Source organism: Triturus cristatus, chromosome 3_2 (genome assembly GCF_964204655.1).
Source record: "Triturus cristatus chromosome 3_2, aTriCri1.1, whole genome shotgun sequence".
Lineage (NCBI taxonomy): Eukaryota > Metazoa > Chordata > Amphibia > Caudata > Salamandridae > Triturus > Triturus cristatus.
In genome coordinates, this window is record NC_140584.1 from 161,599,810 (window position 1) to 161,626,292 (window position 26,483).

At 44.3% G+C, this 26,483-nt stretch overlaps 1 protein-coding gene and 1 long non-coding RNA gene across 2 annotated transcripts in view; one reads left to right on the plus strand and one right to left on the minus strand.

Annotated features, from left to right (window-relative positions):
* Positions 1 to 26,483, plus strand: part of LOC146856942 (uncharacterized) — a 385,883-nt gene that overhangs the window by 322,372 nt on the left and 37,028 nt on the right. The window lies entirely within an intron of this gene.
* UBE4A (ubiquitination factor E4A) overlaps positions 1 to 26,483 on the minus strand; it is a 218,920-nt gene that overhangs the window by 128,265 nt on the left and 64,172 nt on the right. Inside the window, exons 8-11 of the mRNA XM_085647409.1 lie at positions 22,926 to 23,117; positions 21,291 to 21,624; positions 19,707 to 19,833; positions 9,453 to 9,760 (exon numbers count right to left, since the gene is read on the minus strand). Of these exons, the coding sequence (XP_085503535.1) occupies positions 9,453 to 9,760; positions 19,707 to 19,833; positions 21,291 to 21,624; positions 22,926 to 23,117 (961 nt within the window). The remainder of the gene's footprint in view (positions 1 to 9,452; positions 9,761 to 19,706; positions 19,834 to 21,290; positions 21,625 to 22,925; positions 23,118 to 26,483) is intronic.

Genomic DNA, 26,483 nt, shown 5'->3' on the forward strand with positions numbered 1-26,483 from the left:
CTCAGGTCATTGCACCAGGTTCATAATCCTCGGAGTCCTCTGTGCTGTACTCTAGCAAGTGATTGCGCTCTTGTAGTTTCACAATTTGTTCACATAGGCCCTTGACTTCAGGAAGGAGTTCAGCCAGAATGTATTCAGTATACAGGACTTTGTTTTTATTCTTTTGCTCACAGTAGACTCAAGCCAATGGCAATGGAGTATGCGGTCAAGTTAATCAAATTGGGGCATAGTGTTGTTGCGGTCTGTCTGGGACGTTTGGAGGAAGTCCTCACCACTAGTTTTCGCTGCTTTGATATGTCCCATTTTACCAGCAATAATTGGATAAAGGGAGAGAAGGAGGTGGAGGTGGAGGCAGTTTCATTGCAGTAGAGGTTGTGCTTCGTCTCAGGTGTGTGCTCTGTAATTCTGGCATCGTGGAGCATTTTCACCAATCATGCTTTTTGAATGTAAAATGTTGGATACAAAACTGTTTATGGAACCTTCCAATGGGAACTGCAAAAGGGAGAAGCACCAAGTCATTCTTTGGGGCATCTTAGTCATGTGTCTGGCTCGGTCTTTAGGGTTTGTTTTCTTTACCCGTTTCTGCTGTTAAAAAAGACTTGAGACCGGAATCTGGCTTCACCACATGGGATGCTTTGGCCAATATTCAGTCTACGAGATTTTTCCACTCATTTCAAATTCATTGGTGTGCCCTACCAAATGCAAACTGTTAGTGTGGGAGAACCTGTGTTATGCAGTTAGATTTTTGCTGCTGCTGAATGTGATCTTTCCTCCATAGGAGCCTTGCATACTCCTAGTTTTAGGATGTGTCGGGAACAAGTGTCCCTGAGACCCTGAGTCTGCCATTTTAATTCCACTCTTTCTTCCAGCCCCAGTTGCTCAATAGTTTCCCAATATTAAATGCCATTCATTGGACTGTTATACATGATAGAGGATCCTTGATTTTGCTCCAATAGTAATCCTGCAGGGTGGTGTCCCCTGTCGCAAAGTGTGTTTTGTCTGGTTTAGTTAGTGCTGCCCCCGGGTCCTAGGTTTCTGGGGTTTTCGGCCACATGGTGGATGCTAACTGACATTTCAGAATGTGGTTCTCATTTTAGCTAGTTTTTCCGTGTGCACATGAGGGTTTTAATGGTTAAAATGGTAGATGTTAGATGTGCTGCATCGGTTTCTTAGAGGGATTATGTTAAGGAAGTGGAATGTTCTTACACCTTGACCCTCCGAACTCTCTCAAACTATTACAAAGTCAACACAAACAACAAGTAAAATGGCAGTGGTAGCAGTGATAAAGCCCAGGGCTAGCAAATTCATCAACCGTACTACATTCAGATATGATTCACCCCTGCAAGACTAGATCAGGTTACCTGAAAAGAAAACACTCTCTCTAAGCAACGCCCATGCAAAGCAAGTAAGAGATACCCATCTACAGTTTTTGACCCATCTGAGAAGTTAAAAAGGGTCTTCCTGTTAGTCCTTACGGTAACTAAAGCCCCACCCTCCTCTTAGGAGAACAGACAGGGTTGCAAAACAGTGACATCTTTGAATAGGACGAGGATAATGAAGCATTTGCAGTCGTTGATTTGGGTGGTGAATCCAGGTGATCTAGAAACCACCCTCCCCAACGGGTGGCAGAGGTATGAATTCAGCCAAGACTCAGAGAGAACACTTCAACCACTGGTCTGGAAGACAGCCACAACTGACGACTAGGACAATCTTTTTGACTCAAATGACCTACACAATTTCCATGCTTTGAAGTGGTGCACTTAGCCTAAAGGTGCTGCTTATGTGCGTTAAGGAGGATTGACGCTACCAGTCAACCAAGTTCTTAGTCACAAGGAGGCTAGAAGCCACCTCTCAGTTGAGAGAAAGGTATCCTTAACTCCAGAAATATACTCCAAGAAGGTCACTCTCATAGGCGGGAACAATAAAAAGCATGGACCACTCTTGGTCAATACTCTATTGACCAAGAGTGGACACTATGGTCCCCAACTACGATAATGGAAATGCATGGGGCAGTCAAAGATGGTGGCACTACTATTGATATCAATATACCATCAGGGTGGTCCTGCATAGTGTTTATCTGCTAGGAAATGTGAAGTACACCATTTTCACAGAACACAGCAGATCTGTTCTAAGGAGAATTCACTCTCAAACTGGGGTGTTACGTCTCCTAGAAGGCTCCCTCTATAGCAAAAGCATACTCGATGTAAAGATCTATATATGAAGGGCTTGTATGACTACCCTTGCCTGAATTAAAAATTCTTTTTTTTTTTAAACCTAGACATGTTTTTGTAGGTATCGTGTAATAAAATTAATTTTTTGAAAAAGTACAAAAATATGATAAATATCAATTTAGTGTTCTAAATTGTTCACCAAAGTAGTCTGGTGAACTCCTATAGGTTAGCCACTTCGCTCAACCTTCAACAACTGATGAGCTTTCAACTGGCAAACATCTTCTCCTAAGCACGCTCACCATAGTGAGGCTGGCTAAAACGAAGTATTCTCAGCTATGGGATGTCAGAGTCTTGTCCTTCTTCCAGCAATTCCTAAATAAGGAATACTATTCTCAAGAAGGGTTCTTTCGAAAACTTACTTTGTTGGTGTGCCTCAGTTTGTGTAGGAAGGTTTCTGGTCTCCAATTTGGTTGGAGAAGTATTCCAAGTTGCTTCTTGTCATATACTTGAAGCAACATGGATTGGTTATTCAGGATTTAAGGCTTTGTTCTGCTTCACTTCTGATTATTTCTTTTCAACCTTTTTCACCCAGTCTTCTCCCAGACTTTAGCCCGTTGGGTACAGCAGGCTATTCAAGATACTGGATTGTATGTTTTAAAGTTTGAAATATACGCTGCACAAAATACTTTAGCCTCCAAGGCCCTCATTTTGGGTAGTAGGTTGGAAGTGGACTGGTCTGCCCAATCTACATTCAAGAAAATCTATTTGGAAGCCAGTAGCGGATTATGCTTCTTTGGTGCTGATAAGAAGTAAAATGGCAAAATCCTCGTCTCTGTCTTGCCATTAAATGTAAAAACTCCTAAATAATTTAAAAAAAAGTTCTCTTACAAACACAGAGGTGAAGATTATCGCACCTGGGTTTAAATCAGACGTGTCTGTAGCACACCCTGTGTTATGAGATTACTGGATACTAGATTGCTGATTACATTTCTAAGATAAGTTGATTACAGCAGCCTTGATTTAAATGCATAATGATTTTTATTCACAGGTGAGGTGTTCCTAAAATGATTGTTTTCTTTCACAGACTGACCAGAAGCAAAATTGAGAACGTTCTTTTGGAAATGGGTGTTGTTGGAATCACCAAAGAACAGCAGTTTTTAACTTGGGACCCCTGGGCCTGTTAAACTTACTCAGGAGCTCCATGGCGGTTTACTAATCTGACTATATTATTTAATTTTCTAAATTATATATACACTTCTAAAAAGCAAAAATGTCAAATAAACTTTAAAAGGCTCTGTAAATGTGAAGGAACTTGAAACTGAAGGCTAAAAACTAAGTTGGTATACTTCACTTGATTAATAGGAGCCGCCCAAGTACAGCTAAAGAGTCGAATATGAACAACTGTTGACCACAACTGAAGCACTGGCATGCACTGACAAATTGAAGGCATGCATTAGGAGCAAAACAAAGGGATATGGTAGAGTCTAATAATACATTGCCTTGTCTTTAAGAAATAAAACTACGTTTTGAAAAGCTCAAACCTTCCAATTAAAATTACATTTTTTGTATATTGTCACTCAATTACATAAAATATTTAATAATGTATGTATTTATTTCATATTTGGGACTTATTGAGAGGTTCATATGGTAGACATTTTTTAAGTCAGGTCCTTTACGTTCAGTAGTGATTCAGTGGGGTACACAGAAGTGAGAAGGTTAAGAACTGCTGCTCTAGTGAACGTGGAGGTGAAACAAAAAAAATAGAAGTGGAGTTCGGACAATCAAGACTATAAAGGACTGTGGGAATTGTATTGCTTTTCTTTGTTAACATGTATTGGATAGCTGTAATCCCTGCCCTGCTGTTGCTGGGAGATTTGGTTTTGGTACTAATTGTATGTTTTGTATGGTGGCTGGCCTGGTACCATTAAAGAAATTATAGGATAAACCTCACCTACTTGTCCTTATGAAAACTACAACTTTCATTTACATTAGATAGAAAAGTTTACATTGGTAGCCTTACCAGGTGGTTACGACAGCTCACTACCCTTGTAAGAAAACTAATTTCCGATGTAGAATAATTGTTTGACTTTCGTTTGTTCTTAAGAGCAAGTGGAGGATCTTCCTACAAAAGCTTTTCACACTACAGTGTAGCAATTAAAAGCTTCACAACTCAGTAAATGTGTACGATTCATGCCTCAGTTAAAGCAATCTGCCTATGGCAGTTTTTGTGTAGTTACAAAAAGGAAATGTTCTACATTAAGCACTATTCTATTCCCTTCCTGTCAAGTATTTGCCTCGCTTTTTTGGTCATCAAGCATTTTTCTTCGTTTTCAGATCATATGGTGAACATTGATTACTATGAGTCAGTCTGAGAAGAGTGACTAATCACCCTACTATGACGTTTGGATCCATCCTAAAGGCACAAAATGAGAATATTATTTATGTCTGACTGGTATGCTGGGTAAGATACTCTTCCCAAAAAATTATAGGCAGAGCGGCAGATGCCCCATGCAGCTGGGTATGCAATTCTTTCTACTTCTACCTTGCCTTGGTAGAAAACACACAGCAGGGTCAGAGTAAGGTGAACTAGTGCTCCTGAGTTGCAGACTAGGGTGTACTGCTGCTGCATGCTGCTCCTCCCCAAAAGTTGGCGTTGAGGCCTCAAGATTTATAGACACACACAGTACTCTAAATCAAAAAGCATCAGGCACTTGCCCTCCCATGGCATACCTGCTTTACCAAGTGAGGCATATTAAAAAGCACTCCATCAATACAATGGGAAGAGGCTAAATAATATTTCCATGCTTTTTTAGTAGGCAAAGCAGATTTAAACAAGCATTTACAATGCAATGGTCTCGGCAATATTATAGGTAGAGCTATTGGTATTGCTCATTATTTTTTTTATTATTTTTCTATCCCTAAATAAATGGCATTCTCATTTCTATTGGCATTAGAATTTGTTTTGCATATGTGATACCTATTGCATTAGCAGAGAGAGAGTGAGATAGTGAGATAGAGAGAGAGCGTGAGGTATTGAAATAGAGAGTGAGGTAGTGAGAGAGAGTGAGGTAGATAGAGAGTGAGGTAGTGAGGGAGAGGGATGTTGTGAGGTAGTGATATATAAGCATAGAGTGATGTTGTGATGTAGTGAGATAGAGAGAGAGGTACATGCACCAGAGTGAGACAGAAATAGATAACACTCTGTCACGGCAGCGCTCTGAAGAAGTCACGAGCGAGAGAATACGCCTTCAGGCGTTTTACTTCAGCGACCAGCAAATGAATGAGCAAAGCTGCTCCATACTGGAAAGCACATACACACCCTGTGATTGTGGGCAAATCACTAATCTCTCCTTGCTTATCAAAAATGAGTGTCTTCTTGTGTAGTGTAACTGGTGCTCATGTTAAGCGCTCCCTATGCCTTCGGGTCGAGTTTTTGCTATAGAAAACTGCAAGAAATTAAAAAAAAAATCTGGATCTGTAGAAATTATAGCTAACTAAACGTCCCAGGAGGGGAAGGAGGCAGCCCAATCAGCCTGTTCGGAGGAGTTGGACGTTTTGAGCTACTGTAACTACCTCATGCAGTTCAAGCATCTCAAAGCCCAGACTTGGAGAAGTGTGGGGATTTGGCAGCCAGGCCACTGCTTCTCTTGGCCCTTTTTGAACAGGGTAGCTCATGCTGTGCAGAAAGTAGGTGGGGCGAGCTCTCGGCCACGTGTTCAGCAAACATGACCTTGAATGTATATTTGAACCAGTCAGTCATACCATTAGTCTGGGGAGGAACACTAGTGCAGTGAGGATTAGTGACCTGATAGGCATACCAGTGGGTGTGCATAAGGTGGCTGTGAAAAGGAGGGCTTCAGTTGAGCCACCGCTGCAGCCCCCTCTGGTAATCATAGCCTACGCATCATTGGCTGTAATGCATCTGTAAAAGAGTGCAGGCGACTGCCCCATGGGACCTGAGAGCAGAACTGACTATGCTCAGGAAGGATCCATTATTTCTAGAGGATCGAAATTCGAGGGCTGGTGCCCGTCAGATAAAAGATCATAACGAAAACCAATACCCAAGAAAGCCTCTGCTTGTAAGCCCAAACTGCCTAAAGCAATGCAGGGAGGTAAAATATTACAAGCATTTGCAATGCAATAGGCCTCGCATTTACAGGAGTTTGAGCTATTGACATGGCAAATAACAATCCCTTTTATTTTTAAAATATAAATAAATGGCATTGTCATTTACAATGCCAATAGCTTAAACTTGCGTAAATGCGAGACCTATTGCATTGCAAATGCTTGTTTTTTATGTCACTGATTCTTTATTTGCTTGAAATATTTCCCACTCCTGCATGTGACATAGGTATGTCAGCTTGTTTGTAAAGATGTTTTTGCACTGCACCTTTTTGTAATGTGCCATACCCAGGGCCGCTAGAATTATGCGGCAGGGGAGGGCCAAATTATGCAGCAGGGTGAGTATTTTTTTTTTCTCCAAGAAAGGGCAAATTATGCGGCGTAATAATGCAGCACATTTTGTGAGTGTTATTTAAATATTTTGTCATGTTTACACTTAACACTGTCTGGGCATTGGTTGCACCTCCTTGATACCAGTTTAGAAGCCAAATATAGCAATAAGCAACAGAAACGTGGCATGTTAAGCTTTGCAAAGGGCCTTCCACAATCAAGCAGTATGTGTTGCAATGTTTTTTTGTAACTTTTGAACCAGAAACACTTTTTTTTCAGCAATGTTCAGATTAGGTAGCAAATGATCGATTATGTGGTAAATAAGTCAAGCCCATAGTTATGCGGGAACGTCCACGGCGTCGAAATGTCATAATTTCAGTGGTCCTGGGTATAGATGGGCCACGGTGATGGTTTATTAATGCCTAGGCAGGCTTTACACACACAGGTGCATGTAAGGTAAAAGCATACCCTCTTTCTCTCCTAATAAGCCACCTCTCAGTGCATACTAACATTGTCCATTACAGGAAGCGAGGTTTATTCTCAGAGGATACTCAGTGCGTGTACTAACAGCATGGCCCTCTGTGCTGCAGACAGACGCTGCTGTCGACATGTTGCTGTTTTATTTTCCGGAATCGCAGAGCCTGATTTAGAGGGCACCATTGATTCTTGAAACAATCATCGGTGGTGGGTCGGGGTGATTGTTATTAAGGGACCCAGAGTCATTGCAGTCCTCAGTTGATCAGAGCTATCTGAGGACGCTCTCCAGAAGGACTGATATCTACATAAAGCCATGTCACGGGGCCCAAGGATCCGCGGTCACCACCAGGGGCCCAACACAGTTCAAGAGGCTCAGGCAGCCCCAGCTTCTCCATCGTCTCAGCGGCCAGTGGAGCAGGACTGGCGTTTCTGTGTAATACAGATAAGAGTTAGACTGAGCTTAGCTTCCGGTCACCGTTCTACACGTACACGGCCAGAGTACGAGTCACATTACAAGTCACTATCAAGATTCCAAATATCCCAGCCCGCATATGATCGACTTCCAGTTCAGTGTGCAATAAACGTATATATAACATATTAACATGTGTTCATAAAGCGCGGAGGAGGCATCCATGACGGATGAAATACGTTTGGGTATATATATTTATACACACATACATACATTCATTAATTACTGAGGTACAAACGACGAATTTGGGCTCATCACCGCAGTACAGCAAAAGTGACACCAGAAAGACCCTGTTTTGCGGCCTCTCCACTACCATTGTTGAGGGAGGATAGGGGGGCATCTCTTGAGTCATGAGCCCTCCCCATATTTGATACGATAACAAATAACATTACACTCTGTGCATAGACGTGTGCCTGTACCTGTGTGTCTGCATCTGTATGTGTGTGCGTGTGTCTGTAGGTAACAGTGTTAGTACGTGTGTGTGCATGCATGTGGGTGTGTACGTGTCTGTGCATGTCTGTGTGCGTCTGTCTTGTGTGTGTGTGTGTGCATGCGTGTGTACGAGTCTGTGCATGTCTGTATGCATGTGCGTCTGTGTCTTGTGTACGTGTGTATATGTGTGTGTGTACGTGTCTGTGCATGTCTGTATGTGTCTGTGTCTTGTGTACGTGTGTGTGTGTGTGTGTACGTGTGTGCATGTCTGTATGTGTCTTGTGTACGTGTGTATATGTGTGTGTGTGTGTGCATGCATGTGTCTGTAGGTGTCTACAGAGAGTGACGGCGAGACAGAGAGACATGTAAACACAGAAGTGCTGAGTATGTCTGCGTGCCTGCGCAAACATCGAAAGGTGTAGATTACAGTCTGATAACACAGCGGGGTGTTTCCCTCTGAAGCCCGGGGTGCTTGTAAACGATTGCAGATCCTCTCGAACGAAAGATGAAGGCGAACGAAAGATGAAGGCAAAACACGTCAGCCATTATGCACCTTTCATTATGATTAGAACATGTTAACGTGTCCGTGAGATTGATGCAAAGGCTAGCGCCATTCCTTCGAATGACAGAAGTAACGTAGGTGCCTTGTGTATTTCTTTTAAGGTTGAAGTGACCCCCACATTAAACTTTAATCCTCGTGGTTTCACGCAGCGCCAGGGTGCAGTACTACGATTTTCAAAATATAGCTTTAGGAGAAATGCTATTGGGCCACCGCGGTGATTTAAAGAGATGCTTAAGAATGTACGTAACGGGCTACTACGTCCATGACGAAATCTGTACTGAACAAGCGCGGTACTGCAAAGGCAGCCCCATGATTATTTTCGCATCGCGCAAAAGTGAAAGCGCGATGCGAAAGTAAACACACTGCTGACTTTGCTAAAGCCGAATGGAAAGACAAGAGCAAGACGATCATCAGGGGCAGACGAGACGAACAAACAGGCAAAATGCCTTACCTATACGCACAACAGCAAGAAGATCCTCACGGCCAGAGATTAGCGAAAAAATGGCGGATGGAAGCTTCGAAACTTTTTCGGATTCGGGGGCGTGTTCCTGCTGTTCTAAAAGGGCGTGGCTAAAAAGTGGAAAGAACAGCAAGGAACACGCCCCCGAATCTGAAAAAGACGGAGCCTATTTGGAGGGACGGCTCTCTCCTCCAATGGCGGGCCTCCGTTTAGGAAGCCAGCCAATGGAGGAGAAGCAAAAAGAGAGGCGGGCTAAATAGCCACTCTAGGAAACATTAAATCTTCCGACTTCCGGTTCTGCCTTCGGCAGACCGGTAGTCCTCGACCTAAAAAGGTACTCAATTGAGGGAGAGGTTTTAAGTCGGGGACAACACAGATGAGGGAACAGAGGTGCACTTGTACTAGACAATCCTCCCATGTCCCCCTTACCTGGTACGAATGCCAGCATGCTATGCTGCACCTCAGGTAATGGGAATGTAAGGTCAATTGGCTCAGTCCCTTGGTTCCCAATGGCAAACTGCACCAGGAGAAGTGCCATGGACACTTGCAGGTTCAGGCAGTTCTGCAGCATCTGGGGTTCGGTCATGATCGCCTTAGTAGAGAGGTAGACTGTCATCAGCCGTTCAAATTGCTCCAGTAGCGCTTCTGATGTTGGGCTGGAGCTTTGCTGAGCCTCCCGCCATGAAACCTGCAACCGGTGAAGGCTCTGGTTCATCTTTACCATCTGATCGTGCAATCTGAGGGAGAATAGAGAAAAGGGGGGCATCAGAAAGACATCTTGGGAGACTGGAGACACAGGGTGTGTTATAGAAAACTCTAAATCGTGGCTAGGGTTACTGAAGACTCTTGGGAAAATAAAGACGAAATTTGGAGGATTACCATAAGATCGGGAGGGAAGTATCATGCCTGGGTAACAGATCATTGAGTGAGTGTAGTGATATGGCAGGGGTTAAAGTGTGATGGTAGACATAGAAATTTACAGAGCTATGACAGACAGCAGAGACAGAGCAGGCATTAGGACAAGCTCTGGGGAGACAGAGATATATTACCTTCAACACTCATTAAAGATGTTAATAGTATCTAACAGAGGGCACAGACAATGAACAGGTTAGACAGTTCTAAGAGGTAGGATATGGAAGTGACGATCAAGAACTTTGAACAAATGGCAAAGGTAAGGAAGGGACCAGAGAATGGTCCAAGACAGGACAGGTATATGGAAGATTGCCAAAAGTTCCAAAATATGGCACAGCTTAAAAGGAAATTGGGTGATAGCAGTTAAATGGTAAAGATTAAAGGGATTTTGCTACAAGTCCTATGACAGAGGGCAGAAAGGTGGCGGAGATTCAAAGCATCTACTGCAAAAAGTTCTGGGAAAGGACAAAAGGTAGTGAAAGCTTTGATATGGGACCAGGAAGCATTTAAAAAAAAAAAAAAAGCGGCCAGGAATTAGAGCAGGCATGAAACAGGTCAGAAATATGACCGGCACGGGAGAGCCTACTGCCGCATATTAGGCAGCACTCAGAAATTCAGTAGGAATTAGAGTGCGGGGTATATAATAAACACAGCAGGAAGCACAACAAGCTCTTGGCAGGTGAATCTAAACATTATTAGGACATTCGAGAAGGTCTTTGTGAAATGAGTAGTACAATATGTGGTGATGGAACCTTAAAATGAAGTATCATACAGTATAGCAGTAGTATAGCAGGCATTTCCTGGACCACAGAACAGATGCAGCAGAAGCACTAGCAGCACAATCTGCTCTCATTCATAGCAGAGATACAAACTGGACGGCCAGAGAAAAGCAAGCTTCCCCTCACACACAAACAATACAGCAATGGCGCAGGAGTCCTTCCCTAGCACAATATGCATCAGCAGTGCAAGCCTCAACTCATTCACATAAGATGTATATTATGGCAACAGCAGGGCAAACGGCAAGCCATGGTTTGGAAAAAAGGGGACCCCTAAGGTAAACAATAGAACGTGCTAGCTGGAGGGAGGATTTACAGATGGGGTAAAGGCAACGGCGAGATACAAGTTATACAATCATGTAAAGCATTTCAGGCTATATGTTTCCATATATTATCATTTTTTTAAAAACACAACAGAGTGCACTTTAGTAAACATATACACATGACCAAACAATCTATATCTTGGTTATAAAAAAGGATATTTTTATTAAAAGGTATCTCATTGGTGAGGAAAATCTTTTTGTGGAAAAGTTTAAGACATATTAAATATATAGTTTTATGTACAATTATTAGTATTACAATTCTCGATTATCAATGATTCATATGTATAACAAACTGATATATAGTCATAGGTCTGTGAAAAAAATATACATAATCATAGGTCTATGAAGGACAGATACACACATACATAAATATGACAAAAGTTATGTATAACAACACTATACATAGGTTTAAAATGCAAGAAAAGGTGGGTAGACTGTAAAGCAATTCCTATATACCCCTGAACTACTCTTGCTATTAAACTTTCACGTTGGAGATAAACTGTTTATAATACATCATTATTCGTATATCGAGGACTTTATTTACCTCACCCTATATTTATACCCTCCAATGAAGCAACGTTAATATAAACATCGATATATACGAAGTAACTCCTTTTTGAGCTATTATACAGATAAAAAGGTTTTGGTCTTGGACCCTGAGAAGCAAGGTCATTCAATCTTAAATTTAAGTCTACTGTTACTGCATTTACATAAGAAAAAGTTGAGACGGGTTTTCCTGACGAAAGTATACACGCCGAAACGCGCTTTGTGTTCTTATCTACCGCCAGGCATTTGAATTGCTTTATACCTTTTCTTGCATTTTAAACCTATGTATAGTGTTATGTATAACTTTTGTCATATTTATGTATGTGTGACATGATTATGTATATGTTCTTCACAGACCTATGACTATATATCAATCAGTTTGTTATACATATGAATCATTGATGATCGAGAATATTAATACTAGGCAGTGCTGGCACAGGAGTATGAAGAGAGCGAAAGCGGCGCGTCCGTATGCGCCGGAGATCCCGCTGGGGATGTTGACCGCGTTGCCGCACGGCGGCGATTGGTCCCCGCTAGCGGAATGGGAAGAGCTGGGGTTGCAGATGGTGGGAGACCTTTATGTCAACGGGGCGCTGGCCCCCTTCGGGGAGTTGCAGGAGCAGTTTGGTCTTCCGGATGGGAGTTACCTACTGCATGCGGCGGTGAGCGCGGCGGTACAAAAGCATTGGAGGGAAGGACTGGCGGAACCTACCGTGACACAGACCTGCCAGTACGTGGTGATGGCGGCGGGAATGGTTAAGGCGGTAACCTGCCTCCACTCGCGAATGTTACGGGAAGGACTGGAGCCACTCACAGCATTGAAGGAGAGTTGGGAGGATTGTATAGGCAAACCCATTCCGGATACGGTGTGGGGTCACATCCTGCGAAGGACGTGGAAGGGAAGTAGGAATGCCCGTTTCCAACAGGTGCATTTCTTCGTAATACACAGGGCCTATTTGACCCCGGGAAAGATTAAACGATATTTTAAGGTGCAGGACGCGGCGTGCCCGAGATGCCTAGCGCCTGGGGCGGAGCTGGACCACCTATTGTGGGGGTGCCCTAAGCTAGGGACGTATTGGGCTGAGGTGGGGGAGCTTTTGAACGCAGTCACCGATCGCGAGGTGGAGTTCGACATGGCGGCCTGCTTACTGCTCTGGTTCCCTCACACAGCAAAGACGAAAGTGACGAGCAAATTCATTGACTTAGGACTTATGTTGGCCCAGAGAGAAATTACATGGCATTGGAAATCCCGGGAGGGCCCGTCGTTTGGGAGAAGGATGGCTGAGCTGTTGAAGTGGGCGGGCTGTGAGAGTATACTTCGGAGGCGACAGGCGACCAGGGCAGGAGACGAGAAAGGACTGGAATGGGTCAGGGCGTGGGAGATGATAGTACAGGCGCTGAAGGACTACCGGCTGGAGAGTACGGAGCATGAGGGTTCGGAGGGCGGGGTTCCAAGAGGCCGGTGAGATTGCATGTCACAAGTGAGAGCTGGAGAATAATTGCGTTAGACCCCACACCAAGGGCCCACCTCAGCAGTAGTTGATGGGGGGGGGGGGGGGGGGGGGAGTTATTGGGGGTATTGAAGTAGAGTCCGGAGTGAGCAGTCAGGACGGAATGTTGGGGATTGAGGCGGGTGGGTTAAAAAAAGCAGATGTTAAATTGGGCTGTGACCTGTCACTGCGTGAATTGATGGCTATGATACTCAGAGTTTCTGTATTGGTACGCCGCCCGGCCTCCGGGATGTGGGCTGATTGGCTGTGTGCTATGCTAAACAGATGGGTGTGCTCTGAGATACCATCTGGTGAAGGGTTGCTCTCACGGATGCCTTACTCTTACTTCTGCAATAAAAACAAGTTTACAAAAAAAAAAAAAAAAAAAAAAAGAGAATATTAATACTAATAATTGTACATAAAACTATATATTTGATACATCTTAAACTTTTCCACAAAAAAAGACTTCTCACCAATGAGATGCCTTTAATAAAAAAAATCCTTTTTCAAAACAAAGATATAGATTGTTTGGTCATGTGTATAGGTTTACTAAAGTGCACTCTATTGTATTTTTTGAAAGATAATATATGGAAACATATAGCCTGAAGAAAAAGTTACTTACCTTCGGTAACGCTTTTTCTGGTGGATACAGTATCTGCCTTTGGATTCCTCACCTTGTGAATATCTCCTGCGCCAGCATTCCACTGAACGTCGGTGTGATGACGTCAGTTCCACCCATTTTTTCCGTGCCTCCGAGGCGAACAGGTGGACCAACGACAGATTCAAAGTATACAATATTCGAACAAATATACATAGTACATATACAAAAAGGAAAGCTAAAGGAACAAACGCATTTCCTATAAGTGTACCAGATAAAACTACATGTCAAGCAAGGCATCCTTTAAGGTATACAAAGGTGGACAACGGGTAGGCGGGTGGGCCAATGAGGAATCCACAGGCAGATACTGTATCCACCAGAAAAAGCGTTACCGAAGGTAAGTAACTTGTTCTTCTGATGGATACAGCTGCTAGTGGATTCCTCACCTTGTGAATAGATTCCCACAGCAGTCCCACTCCTGGAGGAGGGTGTCCACCTACTTATAACAAAAAGTCCTGCAAGATAGAGCGCGCAAAGTGGCCCTCCTCATCTCAGTCTAAGCAATAATGCTTTGCGAAAATATGGAGGGAGGCCCAAGTCGCGGCTTTACAAATGTCTGCCACAGGAACACCCCTGGCCAAGGCAGAAGTAGACGATTTGGCCCTAGTTGAATGAGCCCCAATACCCTCCGGAGGAAACTTTCCAGCAAGGGCGTAACAGATCTTGATGGCCAGGATGATCCATCTGGACAGAGTGCGCTTGTGCACAGCTTTGCCTCAAGACTGTCCAACATAGCCCACAAAGAGCTGATCGTCCAAACGAAAGTCCTTCGTTCTGTCCAAATAAAAGCGCACAGCTCTTTTTGGGACCAATCAGTGAAGTCTTTCCTCCTCCTTGGAAGGATGAGGAGGTGGATAAAACACAGGGAGAGTAATGAACTGCCCCAGATGAAAGGGAGTAACTACCTTAGGTAGGAAAGCAGCCCTGGTCCTAAGAACCATCCTTTCAGCATGTAAGGATAAAAACAGGGGTTTTGAACTAAGAGCTTGAAGCTCACTCTCCCTCATTGCCGAGGTTATGGCTACAAGAAAGACTGTTTTAAAGGACAATAGCCTCAAAGGACAGCTATGAAGGGGCTCAAAAGGAGACCCCATCAAAAAAGTCAGAACAAGATTAAGGTCCCACTGCGGCATTAGAAAAGGAGTAGGTGGAAACTTGTTAGTAAGGGCTTTGATAAATCTTAGAACAATAGGAGATTTAAATAAAGATGGCTGATCTGGGAGACATAGAAAAGCTGATAAGGCTGATAAATAGCCCTTAACCGTGGCCACAGCACAGCCCTGCTGAGCCAAGGAAAGAGCAAACTGAAGCACATTAGAAAGATGGGCTTTTAAAGGGTCAATGGATCTCTCTCCACACCATTTAACAAACTTAGACCACCTGTAGGAGTAAATGGACTTGGTGGAGTGTCGCCTGGCCGATAAAATAACATCCACCACATCAGGCGGGGGAGAGAAGGAACTCCGGTTGCCCTGTTCAATCTCCAGGCATGAAGGTGCAGGCTCTGGAGGTGGGGGTGAAGAACCTGCCCCTTCGATTGCGAGAGGAGGTCTGCCCTGAGAGGGAGACGGAGCGGAGGGTACGATGAAAGGTGAAATAGATCTGTGTACGACACCCTTCTTGGCCAATCCGGAGCGACCAAAATAACTTGGGCCCGGTCTTGGCGAATTTTCCTCACAACCAGAGGTATCAAGGGTATGGGAGGAAACGCGCAAAGGAGATGTGAGCTTCAACTCAACTGACAAGTGTCCCCCAACGTCCCCTGCAACGGAAACTGGAGACTGCAGAATGACGGGCAGTGCGCGTTCTCACAGGTGGCAAATAGGTCTATCCGAGGAGTCCCCCACGTCCGAAAGACATGACGAACCACCTCCGGATGAAGCCTCCACTCGTGGTCGGCAGAGAACTGCCGACTGAGACTGTCCGCACGTACGTTCAGCACCCCGGCCAGATGATTCGCCATCAAGCAAATCCGAGGATCCTGAGCCCAGGACCAGAGCCGTAACGCTTCTCTGCAGAGACGATACGACCCTACTCCTCCCTGCTTGTTGACATACCACATCGCGGTAGTGTTGTCCGTCAGGACTTGAACTGACGGACCGCGAACGGAAGGGAGAAAGGCCTTGAGCGCCAAACGTATCGCCCGCAATTCCAGAAGATTGATATCAGACAATCTTTCCTCTGGAGACCAAAGACCCTTGATCTCCAGATCCCCCAGATGAGCACCCCACCCTAGGGTGGAGGCATCCGTTATCACTGTGGCCACCGATGGAGGAAGATGAAAGGGGTTTCCTGGAGACAGATTGCCCCCCACGCTCCACCAGGACAGATCCGCTGCAGCTTCTCTGGAGATCCTGATCGACTCCCCGAGATCTCCGTTGTGCTGATACCACTGCCTGCGGAGGCACCACTGGAGTGCCCTCATGTGCAAGCGTGCATGGTTGACCAACAGAATGCAGGAGGAAAACAGACCGAGCAGGCGAAGGACCTTCAGAACTGGAACAACCGCTCCATTGTGGAATAAAGGAACCATTTCCTGAATGTCGAGAATTCTTTGAGGAGGAGGAAATGCTCGACACACAGTGTCCAGTACTGCCCCTATGAACAGGTTGCGCTGAGAGGGCACCAGGTGAGATTTGGGCACATTGATCGAAAAACCCAAGTCGAATAACAGTTGAGATGTTACATGCAGATGATGTTGCACCATCTCTGGGGATTCTGCTTTCAGAAGCCAGTCGTCCAGGTAGGGGAATACTGGAATCCCCGACCTCTTGAGATGTGCAGCCACCACTGCCATCACCTTTGTGAAGACTCGAGGTGCGGTAGTAAGGCCAAACGGGAGGACCGCAAACTGGTAATGTTGCGACCCAACCGTAAAACGGAGATACTTCCTGTGCGACTTCAGGATTGGGATGTGAAAATACGCATCCTGCAAGTCGATCGACACCATCCAGTCTCCTTGCTGCAACACTTGAAGAACCTGTGCAGGGGTCAGCATCTTGAATTTCTCGTGCTTCAGGTAGAAATTCAAGACTCTGAAGTCCAGGATTGGACGCAATCTGCCGTCCTTTTTGGGAATCAGGAAATACCGGGAGTAGCATCCCTGACCCCTTTCCTACTCTGGAACCACCTCTATCGCACCTTTTTGTAGCAATGTGAGAACCTCCTATTGCAGAAGAAGCAGATGGTCTTCTGAGCAAAAACCTTGGCAAGGAGGGTAAGGGGGAGGAAACTCCCGAAAGGGAAGGGCGTATCCATTCTCTACGAGGTTTAAAACCCAAAAGGTCCGTCGTGACCGATTTCCAACCTCGCAGAAAGTAGGACACCCGACCCCCCAAAGGTCTCACATGATCTAGGATGGGGATCTAGGGCTGCTTCCCTGAAGCTTCATTGGGAGCAGAGGAGGCAGAAGATGAAGATGGATTGCGGCCAGAACCTCTCCGCCCCCTTTGTCTTCCTCTATATGACCTATAGAGAGGATTCTGCTACTGCTGTTGCTGTTGAGGTTGACAGAAGGTACGAAATGAAGGCCTCCCGAATCCTCTATACTTTCTGAAGCCAAATCCCTTATCCGGAGTCTGCAAACCCAAAGACTTTGCAGTAACCCTGCTCTCTTTAAACCTCTGTAAGGCAGAATCGGCTTTCTCCCCAAACAGTTTTTCTCCATCAAAAGGCATGTCAACTAACGTAGCCTGAACATCTGCAGAAAAGCCGGAAGAACGAAGCCAAGCTTGCCTCCCAGTGGCTATCGAAGACCCCGTAATTCTAGCCACAGAATCAGCCGTGTCTAGACCCGACTGAATAACCTGCCTTGCGGCAGCTTGAGTGTCCGTAACAACCTCCATAAAAGAGGCCTTCTCTTCTTCAGGCAGCTTAGGGGCTAATAGCTTCATAGAGTCCATCAGGGCATGAACATAACGCCCCAATAAGCAAGTAGCATTAATCGATTTAAGAGCCATGCTTCCAGATGAAAAGACCTTTTTGGCTGATTGTTCGGTCTTTTTAGAATCCCTATCCACTGGTGTTTGAGGGAAGGCGCCTGACGATTGCTTCGAGCAGGAAGCTTGCCCCACAAGGCTCTCTGGTGAAGGGTGAGAAGAAAGGAAGCTCGGATCCCCCGGACCCACCCTGTATCTCCTTGCCACTTGTCTGGATACTGCAGGCAAAGAAAGAGGCTTGCGCAAAACGCCCGTCACTGGCTCTAAAATAGCATCATTAAAGGGCAACAAAGGCTCTACAATAGACGATGGTGAATGTAGGACTTCAGTTAAAAGGTTTTGTTTATATTCCGCAGAGGGCAACCGTAAGTCCAGCAACTCTGCAGCCTTTCTGATGACCGAATGATAAGGAGCCAACTCTTGTGGAGGAGAAGGCCTAGTAGAAGAATGCTCCCATTCTGGAGTAGTATCAAGTCTACTAGCATCCTGAATGCCTTTAAACTCATCAGTTGAATCACCAACCTCACCTTCCTCCACTTCCTCTCTATAATGCTCCTCCTCCAAAATTCTCTGGGCCTCTCTTCGAGAACAGATCCGAGGACCCGGCGTCGGCGGCGCCGTACACGGAGTCGGCGGCACCAGAGGAGTAGGCGGCGCCGGGCATGGAGCAGATGGAGTCGACAACGGCGTCGATGGAGGCTCCGAAGGCAAACGATCCAGACGAAGCCGGGATGGATCTCCAGACGGCGCCGGGAACTGCCATGAAGGAGTCATCGGCAAGAAGGGCATAAAAGGAGCTTGAGCATAATGCTGCGGCACTCCCAAGGTGTATGCCATTGGACCCACGGGACCAGTTGGTGCGCCGGATGGGAAGGCAGCCCTTTGAAAAACCCCATGTATCGCATTGAGGAAATGCGTTGGATCCACACCCGGAGTGGGGAATTGCGGGTATGGGTTTGACCCTGGATCCGGTCGAGGAGTATCAGGAACCGGAGCCGAAGTGTCCTCCACTGGCGCCGCAGGTCCAGCCGGTACCGGAGAAAGTTCTTCCTCCTGATACGGATTGGCGTCGGAAGCTGGAGACTCCACTGGCGCCGGTGACTGCCACAGAGTAAACTTCGGCGAAGGGGTCTTCTCTGGAGACATACGAGAACGAGAAGGAGAAACAACTTCCTTGCTCGGGCGCCGAGACGACGGTGACCTCTAAGCCTTACTCCTCGACGATCGGCGCCGAGAGCTATGCTTCCTCTTCTTATGGTATTTCTTCGACTTCGAAGAGTGCGAAGTCGACGACTCCGGCCTCGACTTCTCCTTTTTCCTACCTCTTCTTTCCTTATTCGCCTTGGCCATGAAGAGTTTTGCCTCCCTCTCCTTCAGGGCCTTGGGGTTCATCTTTCTACAAGAGGAGCAGTCATCCACATCATGGTCAGATGAAAGGCACCATGAACAATCTTCGTGGGGGTCAGTAATGGACATGTGGCCCCCACATTCCCTACAAGGTTTAAAACCTGACTCTCGTCAAAGGCATGGCTTATCCAGAAACAGTAACCCACTGCAAGACAACAAAGTAGCAGGAGAGTGCTGGATAACAGTTACGCGTCGACAGGGGGGAAAAAAGGGAACTGACGTCATCACGCCAACGTGGCTCTCTTATGGCTCCGCTGACGTCATACGAAGTCGCGAGCGGAGCCGAGGTATTATGATGTCCACGTCAGCGTAGAGAGCTGGGGAAAAAAGTTCTGTGGAATGCTGGTACAGGGGATATTCACAAGGTGAGGAATCCACTGGCAGATGTATCCATCAGAAATGCTTTACATGATTCTATAACTTTTATCTAGCGGTTGCCTTTACTCCATCTGCAAACGGCAAGCCATCACAGCATAGGTACAAAATATGCTAAAGTAGGGCAGTTTTACCTCACAGTCTAGTACTAAGATTTTATCAAAATGATGTTGAATCCATTATAGCCAATGAGGCTTGTATGTGCACTTAGCTCACATGATTAGTACTAGTTTTTTTTCTATTCCGCTGCTAAATTACCTGTGAAAGCCCAGGTGTAGTGTGTATTGGGTCAGGACCAAATTCTCAGTCACAAGGTTGTAGCTCTGAGCAATGTCCAACTGTTGGTCAGTTGCAGCTGGTATAAGACAGGTTTCCTTATCCAGACCTACAAAGAGACAAGGGAATCTGTAAATGACTACATTGGCTGCAACAATCTTGACACCCAACCTTTGCAATGCCCATCGTTTGTGGCCCAATGACAGCCCAGAGACTAGCATCCCAACCATAAAGAGTTCGATCTTAGTCTTCTTGTCAGCTGGTATATCACAATCAGTTTAAAGCTGTGACCTGTCCAATCACATGCCCTTCAACTAGACAGAGAGCCGTGGTTTACACAACTTTGACCTAGAGCTGGCTGTGGAGGATAGTGCAGGAAACAATCCATGTGCTTCAGCCATGAAATGAGCCATTTGTACGTGTTTTTGAACTCTGAGGAAGGATTATCATCTGGGCAGAGGAAACTATTCAGGAAATAACATGAAGGAAGAGGGCATAGCCAAAATCGAAGGGGGAATATAAAAAGTATGTGGTCTGAATATCAGACTATGAACATTGTTGAACTGCAGATTTTGATTATTCTGACCATCGATTTTAGTGATCAGATTAACTGAATAGCCTAAACTCAAATGAACTTGAAGAAAGAGACAAAGCATTTGGCACTGCCAGAGTTGGGTAAATGTTATAATGAGGAGGTTAAAAAAAAAAAAAAAAAAACCCCACACACACACCAAAAAACACAACCTACATAAATCGCAATCACCACAGGGCAAACATAGACATCTAGAGTGTGCCAGTGTTTGCCAACGGTAAAATGCCTGAAAACCTAATGCTGAGAACAAGGTCGAAGTAAATGCAATATTTTAAGAACTGAAAAGTTAATTGGGAAAGAGAGAAGATAAAAAAAAAAAAAAAAGGGAGGGTATCAGCAGAGAGATGGAGACACAGAAATAAAATGCAGGAAAGACAAGTTTAGTCATTGGGAGAAACAAATGTGAGAACATTTTTAAAAAGTGTGAAACGAAATACCTAAAAGAAAAAATGCCGAGCCTGCATTTTCTTAGACACTCACTTGCCATCTGCCTAGGCCCAAGATCCCGCATTCCGCTTTCGTCCAGAATCACCCCCCCTGCCCACCCCCTCCCAAGTCCCTGCATTTGAAAGGACTCTAAATTAATAGCCCCTTTGAATTTGCTCTGACCACTAGTCGATGCCCCTAGCATGCGCCTAGCCTTAGTAATCGCTCAATGCGCTTGCCCAGACCTAGTCTCCACTACACATTCACTTGGACCCTTAGTCACCCACACCCTTGAGTTTGAAAAGACAATGCAGCTCCACCCCTGTATATGCCCAGACTGTTGGTTCCTGCTCCTTGTATCTGTTTAAGATTATACATTCCCACCCCTCTACCACTGACCAGTCTTGGTCCCTGCTCCTAAAGAATTATTCAAGCCAATTGCATTTGCCAAGATCTAGCCTACATTGTTTGCCCAGATCAGCCATCTTCCCCTTATGTACTTTCATTTACTCTAATCCCACACCCCAGAAACGGCCTGCCCTGCCTACCTTTCATGTGAGCATTCTTGCTCTTCCGCTCTTCCTCATTCAGCTCCTTCAGGGCACAGTAGGTGGGGTTAAATGTCAGCAGACGGGGCGACTTAGGTTTGCAGAAGGGTTGGCACAACTTCAGCAGGGCTGCCCCAAGATTCAGGAAGAAGGCGTCCGAGGCATACATTTGGAAGAATATATCTGGCATTTGATTGGCCCAAATCTTGGTTTTTCCAGCATTGGCATGGAGACAGTTTCCCAGCCAAGACAGGATGCGGTGCTTGGTTTCTGGGGAGAGCTGCAGCAGGTTCTTTACCATCTGGTAGATCTTCTCATGAAACTGGGACATGAACTGGGCCAAAGAGAAGGAGAAACATTTTGTCACAGTATTAACTTTCCAAAATGACTCCAGGATTCTATGGGCTAATGAATAAAGTGGTTTCAAAACTTTACATTCTTGCCCTTGTATCTTTAAGAAGACCTTGTGCTTTCTACTTCATACTTGCCTAAAACCTATCCAATTGCTGTTAGCTGTTCAATGTGGCACTTCATTTCAGAGCATTTGGATGACAGTAGTTTTCAAAGTCTTTAATGTCAGTGTGTTGCCATGAGGGATGAAGTTAAATGCATAATTTGGAGCAGTACCGCAGTTAGACTTTTCCTTTGCAGTTTGGTGGTAGAGTGCCTATAATCGTTGTTAAATTAGTGGTTCCTTTCAGCCGTGATCCGTATCAAAACTTTAGGGAGATATTTGGGGTTGGGAGGGGGGGGCTAGCGGGGGTCTTATAGTAAGCGGACTTCCAGATGAAAGAGGGTATTTAATTTGAGTGGACATATGCGTCATCAGTGTTTCAGTAAGCATACACAAGAAAATGAAGCCTATGTATAACTTGCTCGATGTCAGTGATGATTCTGTCATAGAACCATGACAATAAAACTATTCTGGAGGATACCATTTTTTACTTCATTTTATAGAAGCCTTAAATACAAAAAATGTCAAATAGAGCCCAAAAGTGAAAAAAATGCAAAGGTAAAACAAAGGTTGAATTGCAATTACATCAATAATGAAAAAAGCGAAAAGTTTAAATATGCTGGAAAACTGCACACATTTTGGATACAAACAATAAAAATACTGCCAAATTAAGGTATGCAAAAATCATAGAAATGTGGAAGGGTAAAATTGGCTTTAAAACAATTCTTAATTAACTAGGCATTCAGTAGAACTGCTTCAATAAAATACATATTAAAAAAGAGGATGCTTTATGGTTCAGTATTGGAGAGTTAACACGGATGAGGAGAACACACAGAAAAGTTAAATTGGGACTGAGGGAGAACAGTAGGGGTAGGTTGAAGTCAGACAGATTGGAGTGAGAACGATAAGTCTGAGAGAAGGAGGTGGAACTGGCCCAACTCTATGTAGACAATAATATTAGAGACTGGTAAAAGCTATGACTGATCACTCACCATCTTGGCATATTAATTTCAGTACAATTAGATAGGTTTATACTTATACAGGACTGCTAAACATGTTGAGATTTGGGTTTTTAGCAAAAACTTTCAACATCGAATGATCTAAAGCTATCGTCTAAAATTCTTCAGGTGTGCACTTGACCGCTTTAAATCCAATCTATATAAATGGAATGGGTACTTTACCTGATGGATATTGGATTCCTGCACTTTGATTTCCTGCGGACTGGACCGGGAAGGGCTCAGAAAGTAGCCATGATTCTCTACCACGCCGGGTGTTTTCAGCATGCAGGAGATATTTAAAATAGTCCCTAGCAGAGTCTTCTGATACATATGACCGTTCAAGGGGTCTTTAGGTTGAATGTACTCCACAAACACCTGAATACAAAATAAAGAATGGAGATAAATGTGCACACTCATACGGGTCATAGCAGAGGACTTAATTTTTGTGTAGTTGCAAACTAAGAGACAAAGAGGTGTTCCCAGTAGTGTCCAAGTGTGTTACATTGAGAGCGGAGACCCCCAAACTCTCCGTATTCTCCATATCTATTTTAAAATTAGCTTTCATGTTTTCCTTTGCCGGGTCTAAGAGGCCAGCTGTGGCCCATCCTGTTCCTCCTTTGTCAAGACCCAGAGTTCACAGAAGGCTCTGTCCACATATAGAAACTGAACAATATCTTACAACACACAGGAACTGGTGGGCAGCAGTATTGTCTTCACTGTGGCTGTGAGTAGCCTACATTAAAAATAGCATATTTTCCAAACAGGCCAATGCCTCTGCAATATTAGTATATCTTGAACTGAGGTAGCCACCTAATCAAGCTCCTTTTGTTTTCCCTGAACATCTAAATATCCTATGGTGAGCATATTTCCAACATCTTTGGATGCAATTCTAACATGAATTCCAGAAAGACAACTATTCTTCAGAGAAGCTTTATAGCGGTACAATGCAGCTATGAATAGTGCCCGATATTGCAGAAACCTGAGACACAAACGTCCCACCAAACAAGTCTAACTAATGCAATTTGTGTTTTTGTCCAATTCCATTTCATTGTCTCTTTATTTCGATTAAAATAATCATAAGACAGTACAGAATGTTAATTTAAAATACTTCGAATAAAAACACAAAACAGTACATAACAATCATTAAGGTATAACTAAGCACAGTAACTAGTACAAAGATTTATACCATATGGAAAAAGCTCAAAAGTGTAAAAAGAAAAACCGTTAAAATCATAAATATACAATGGTAAGATATATAGAAATAATTCAACACGACTAATTTCATTAACGGAGACACACTAAAATGACATAACGTCTAAATAATTATAACTAGGCTTGAGTTTCTCTTAATTTTTTAGATTGAATAAGCCAAACCCAGCTCAGGAATTTCGCCATGGCAATAACTATTGGTAGATGTCTGCAGAATCCTTAACGCCTCCATGGCAGATCTAGTACCCAGGTTCATACAAGTAGGTTTCAGCCATTTGATCGTGGGTAACTTATAAGCCGGCCATACAAAAAGGACATGGGATATGGATTCCGTCTGGGCTGAGCATGCAGGACATTGATCTGGCCCATGCAGAAGCCATTTACTTGTAAAAGCATTAATCGGAATAGAGCCAACCCTAAACTGATGGTATAGTTTCCTGTCCATGAGTTTTAGGATGACATCCCAATAAGCTTCAAACACAAAGTCCTGTTTAAGCATCAAAAAATCCCTAGACAGGGTGGGCCTAATAGCGAAAGAAAAATAATTGTTCTTAACCATATTCCAATAGGCAGCCTTAAACTCCCTTTTAGGCGGGAATAGATTTTCTTCTGGATGCTCCCATAAACCACTCATCCCCATCCCACACAGGGGTGTTTTTTAGGTCTTGCCTGAGCCAGCGCTTTAGTGCTGTTCTCGCAAGAGCTTTTGTAAATGGGGGATCTGGAAGTGCAAACGAGTGCTTTCAGGCCTCCAAATACAGTGCATGTGCGCCGGGCGCGCGCACCATTTGGCAGCCTGCACACCATTTGCTTTCACTTTCGTGGCCGCACGGCCGCTTTGATGTTTGATCGCGATCGCTTTCACTTTCGCTTGTTCCAATGTAACCCAGATTGCTTTCCGACTTAAAAACAAACACTCGCCATGTCCTTCTCACCATATTGTTAGAGTTTGTGATGATTTATCAACTCTTTCAAAACGAAGCATCCATTACATGAGATTTATTGTGCACCGGCACATTCCTTTTTCTTATAATTTCAACTTGTTGCTAAAACTTGCATTTCTTGGCTTGATCGTTGTCTGGGATACTTTTGAAGCTCTTAGTTTAAAAAAGAAATTGCTTAGCAAACAGTGCCTGGGTTAACAGTCAATGTTGTAAGGATCATGTTTACATGGGCTTTCTATAATTTATGTGCCGGTTTGCTTCGTGCAGTCTGCCCCACCTTATCTCCCATTAGACAAGCATTTGCAATGCAATAGGTCTCGCATTTACACGAGAATTGGCAATGTAAATGACAATGACTTATTTATGTTCCAAAACACAAAAATAAAAGGCATTGTCATTTGCAATGTCATTAGCTCAAACTCGCGTTAATGCGAGACCTATTGCATTGCAAATGCTGGTTATATTCAGTAGCCATTTGATCTTTCCTAAACATCTAACCCCCCTAAAATCCAAAAGGGATTTAGCATATTGGGAGAGCTCAGGGGTAACCCACAGCCTTTTCCAAAACACTATTGATCTATATCGGGCAAGGTCCTCAATGCGTAAACAACCCAAATCCAGGAAGAGGGGCAACAATGGGGATGATTGCGGGAGTCCCGTGATAACTCTGACAAATTTGTTCTGGGCTAATACTAAAGGGGAGATGTTCTCAAAACCCCATAATTCAGCACCATATAAGATTGAAGTAATGACCTTGGTGTTGTATATTTTCAGGACAGGGGCTATTGGCTTGGTGAACGAAAGCCTATGCTCTTTTACAAGCGCTCCTGCCAGCTGGACATGTTTTAAAGCCACCAAGTCAATGTGATGCTTCAAGTTGATTTTCCTGCCTCAGGTGATCCCCAAATACGTGAACTCATTTGTCTGTTCTAAAAGGACATTGTTCATGTACACACTACCTTTAATGGTCTTGTGTTTATGAAAAACCATGAACTTTGTCTTGTCCACATTTACCACCAGCCCATGATCATGGCAGAACACCTCAAACCTAGACAGTGCAGCCTGTAATCCCTTCTGAGTCTTAGATAGGATCAAGGTGTCGTCCGCGAACATGAGCAGTGGTATCCTCAGCCCCCGCCAAGGTGGGGGCATTTGTAGAGTAATAGTGGACCACCCTATCAATGAACAGGGAGAACAACGTGGGCGCCAGGACACATCCTTGGCGCACACCCTTTAGGACAGGAAATCTATCGGTAACCTCACCAATTGATCCCCATCGTACCTGTGCATAGTTCGAAGTATGCAATTTAATTAATATGGCTAATAGCTCCTGAGGCATCCCTGCGTCCAAAAGGACACTCCGCATTTTATTCCACTATTGACCATATTTTGCGGTTTGTCTCATATTACACAGTTTCTGAGCTCATTATTTGCCCAGTTTTTTGTCTACTTTCATTATAGGTAGTTTTTGTCTGGTTTTATGGTCCACCTTTAGAGTCCACTTTTGGAATGCAAGCTGCTTTTGTAAACTAGACAGCTCAGTTAGTTAAATGAATGTGTAGCTCATTTTCATCTTTTCTACACTGCA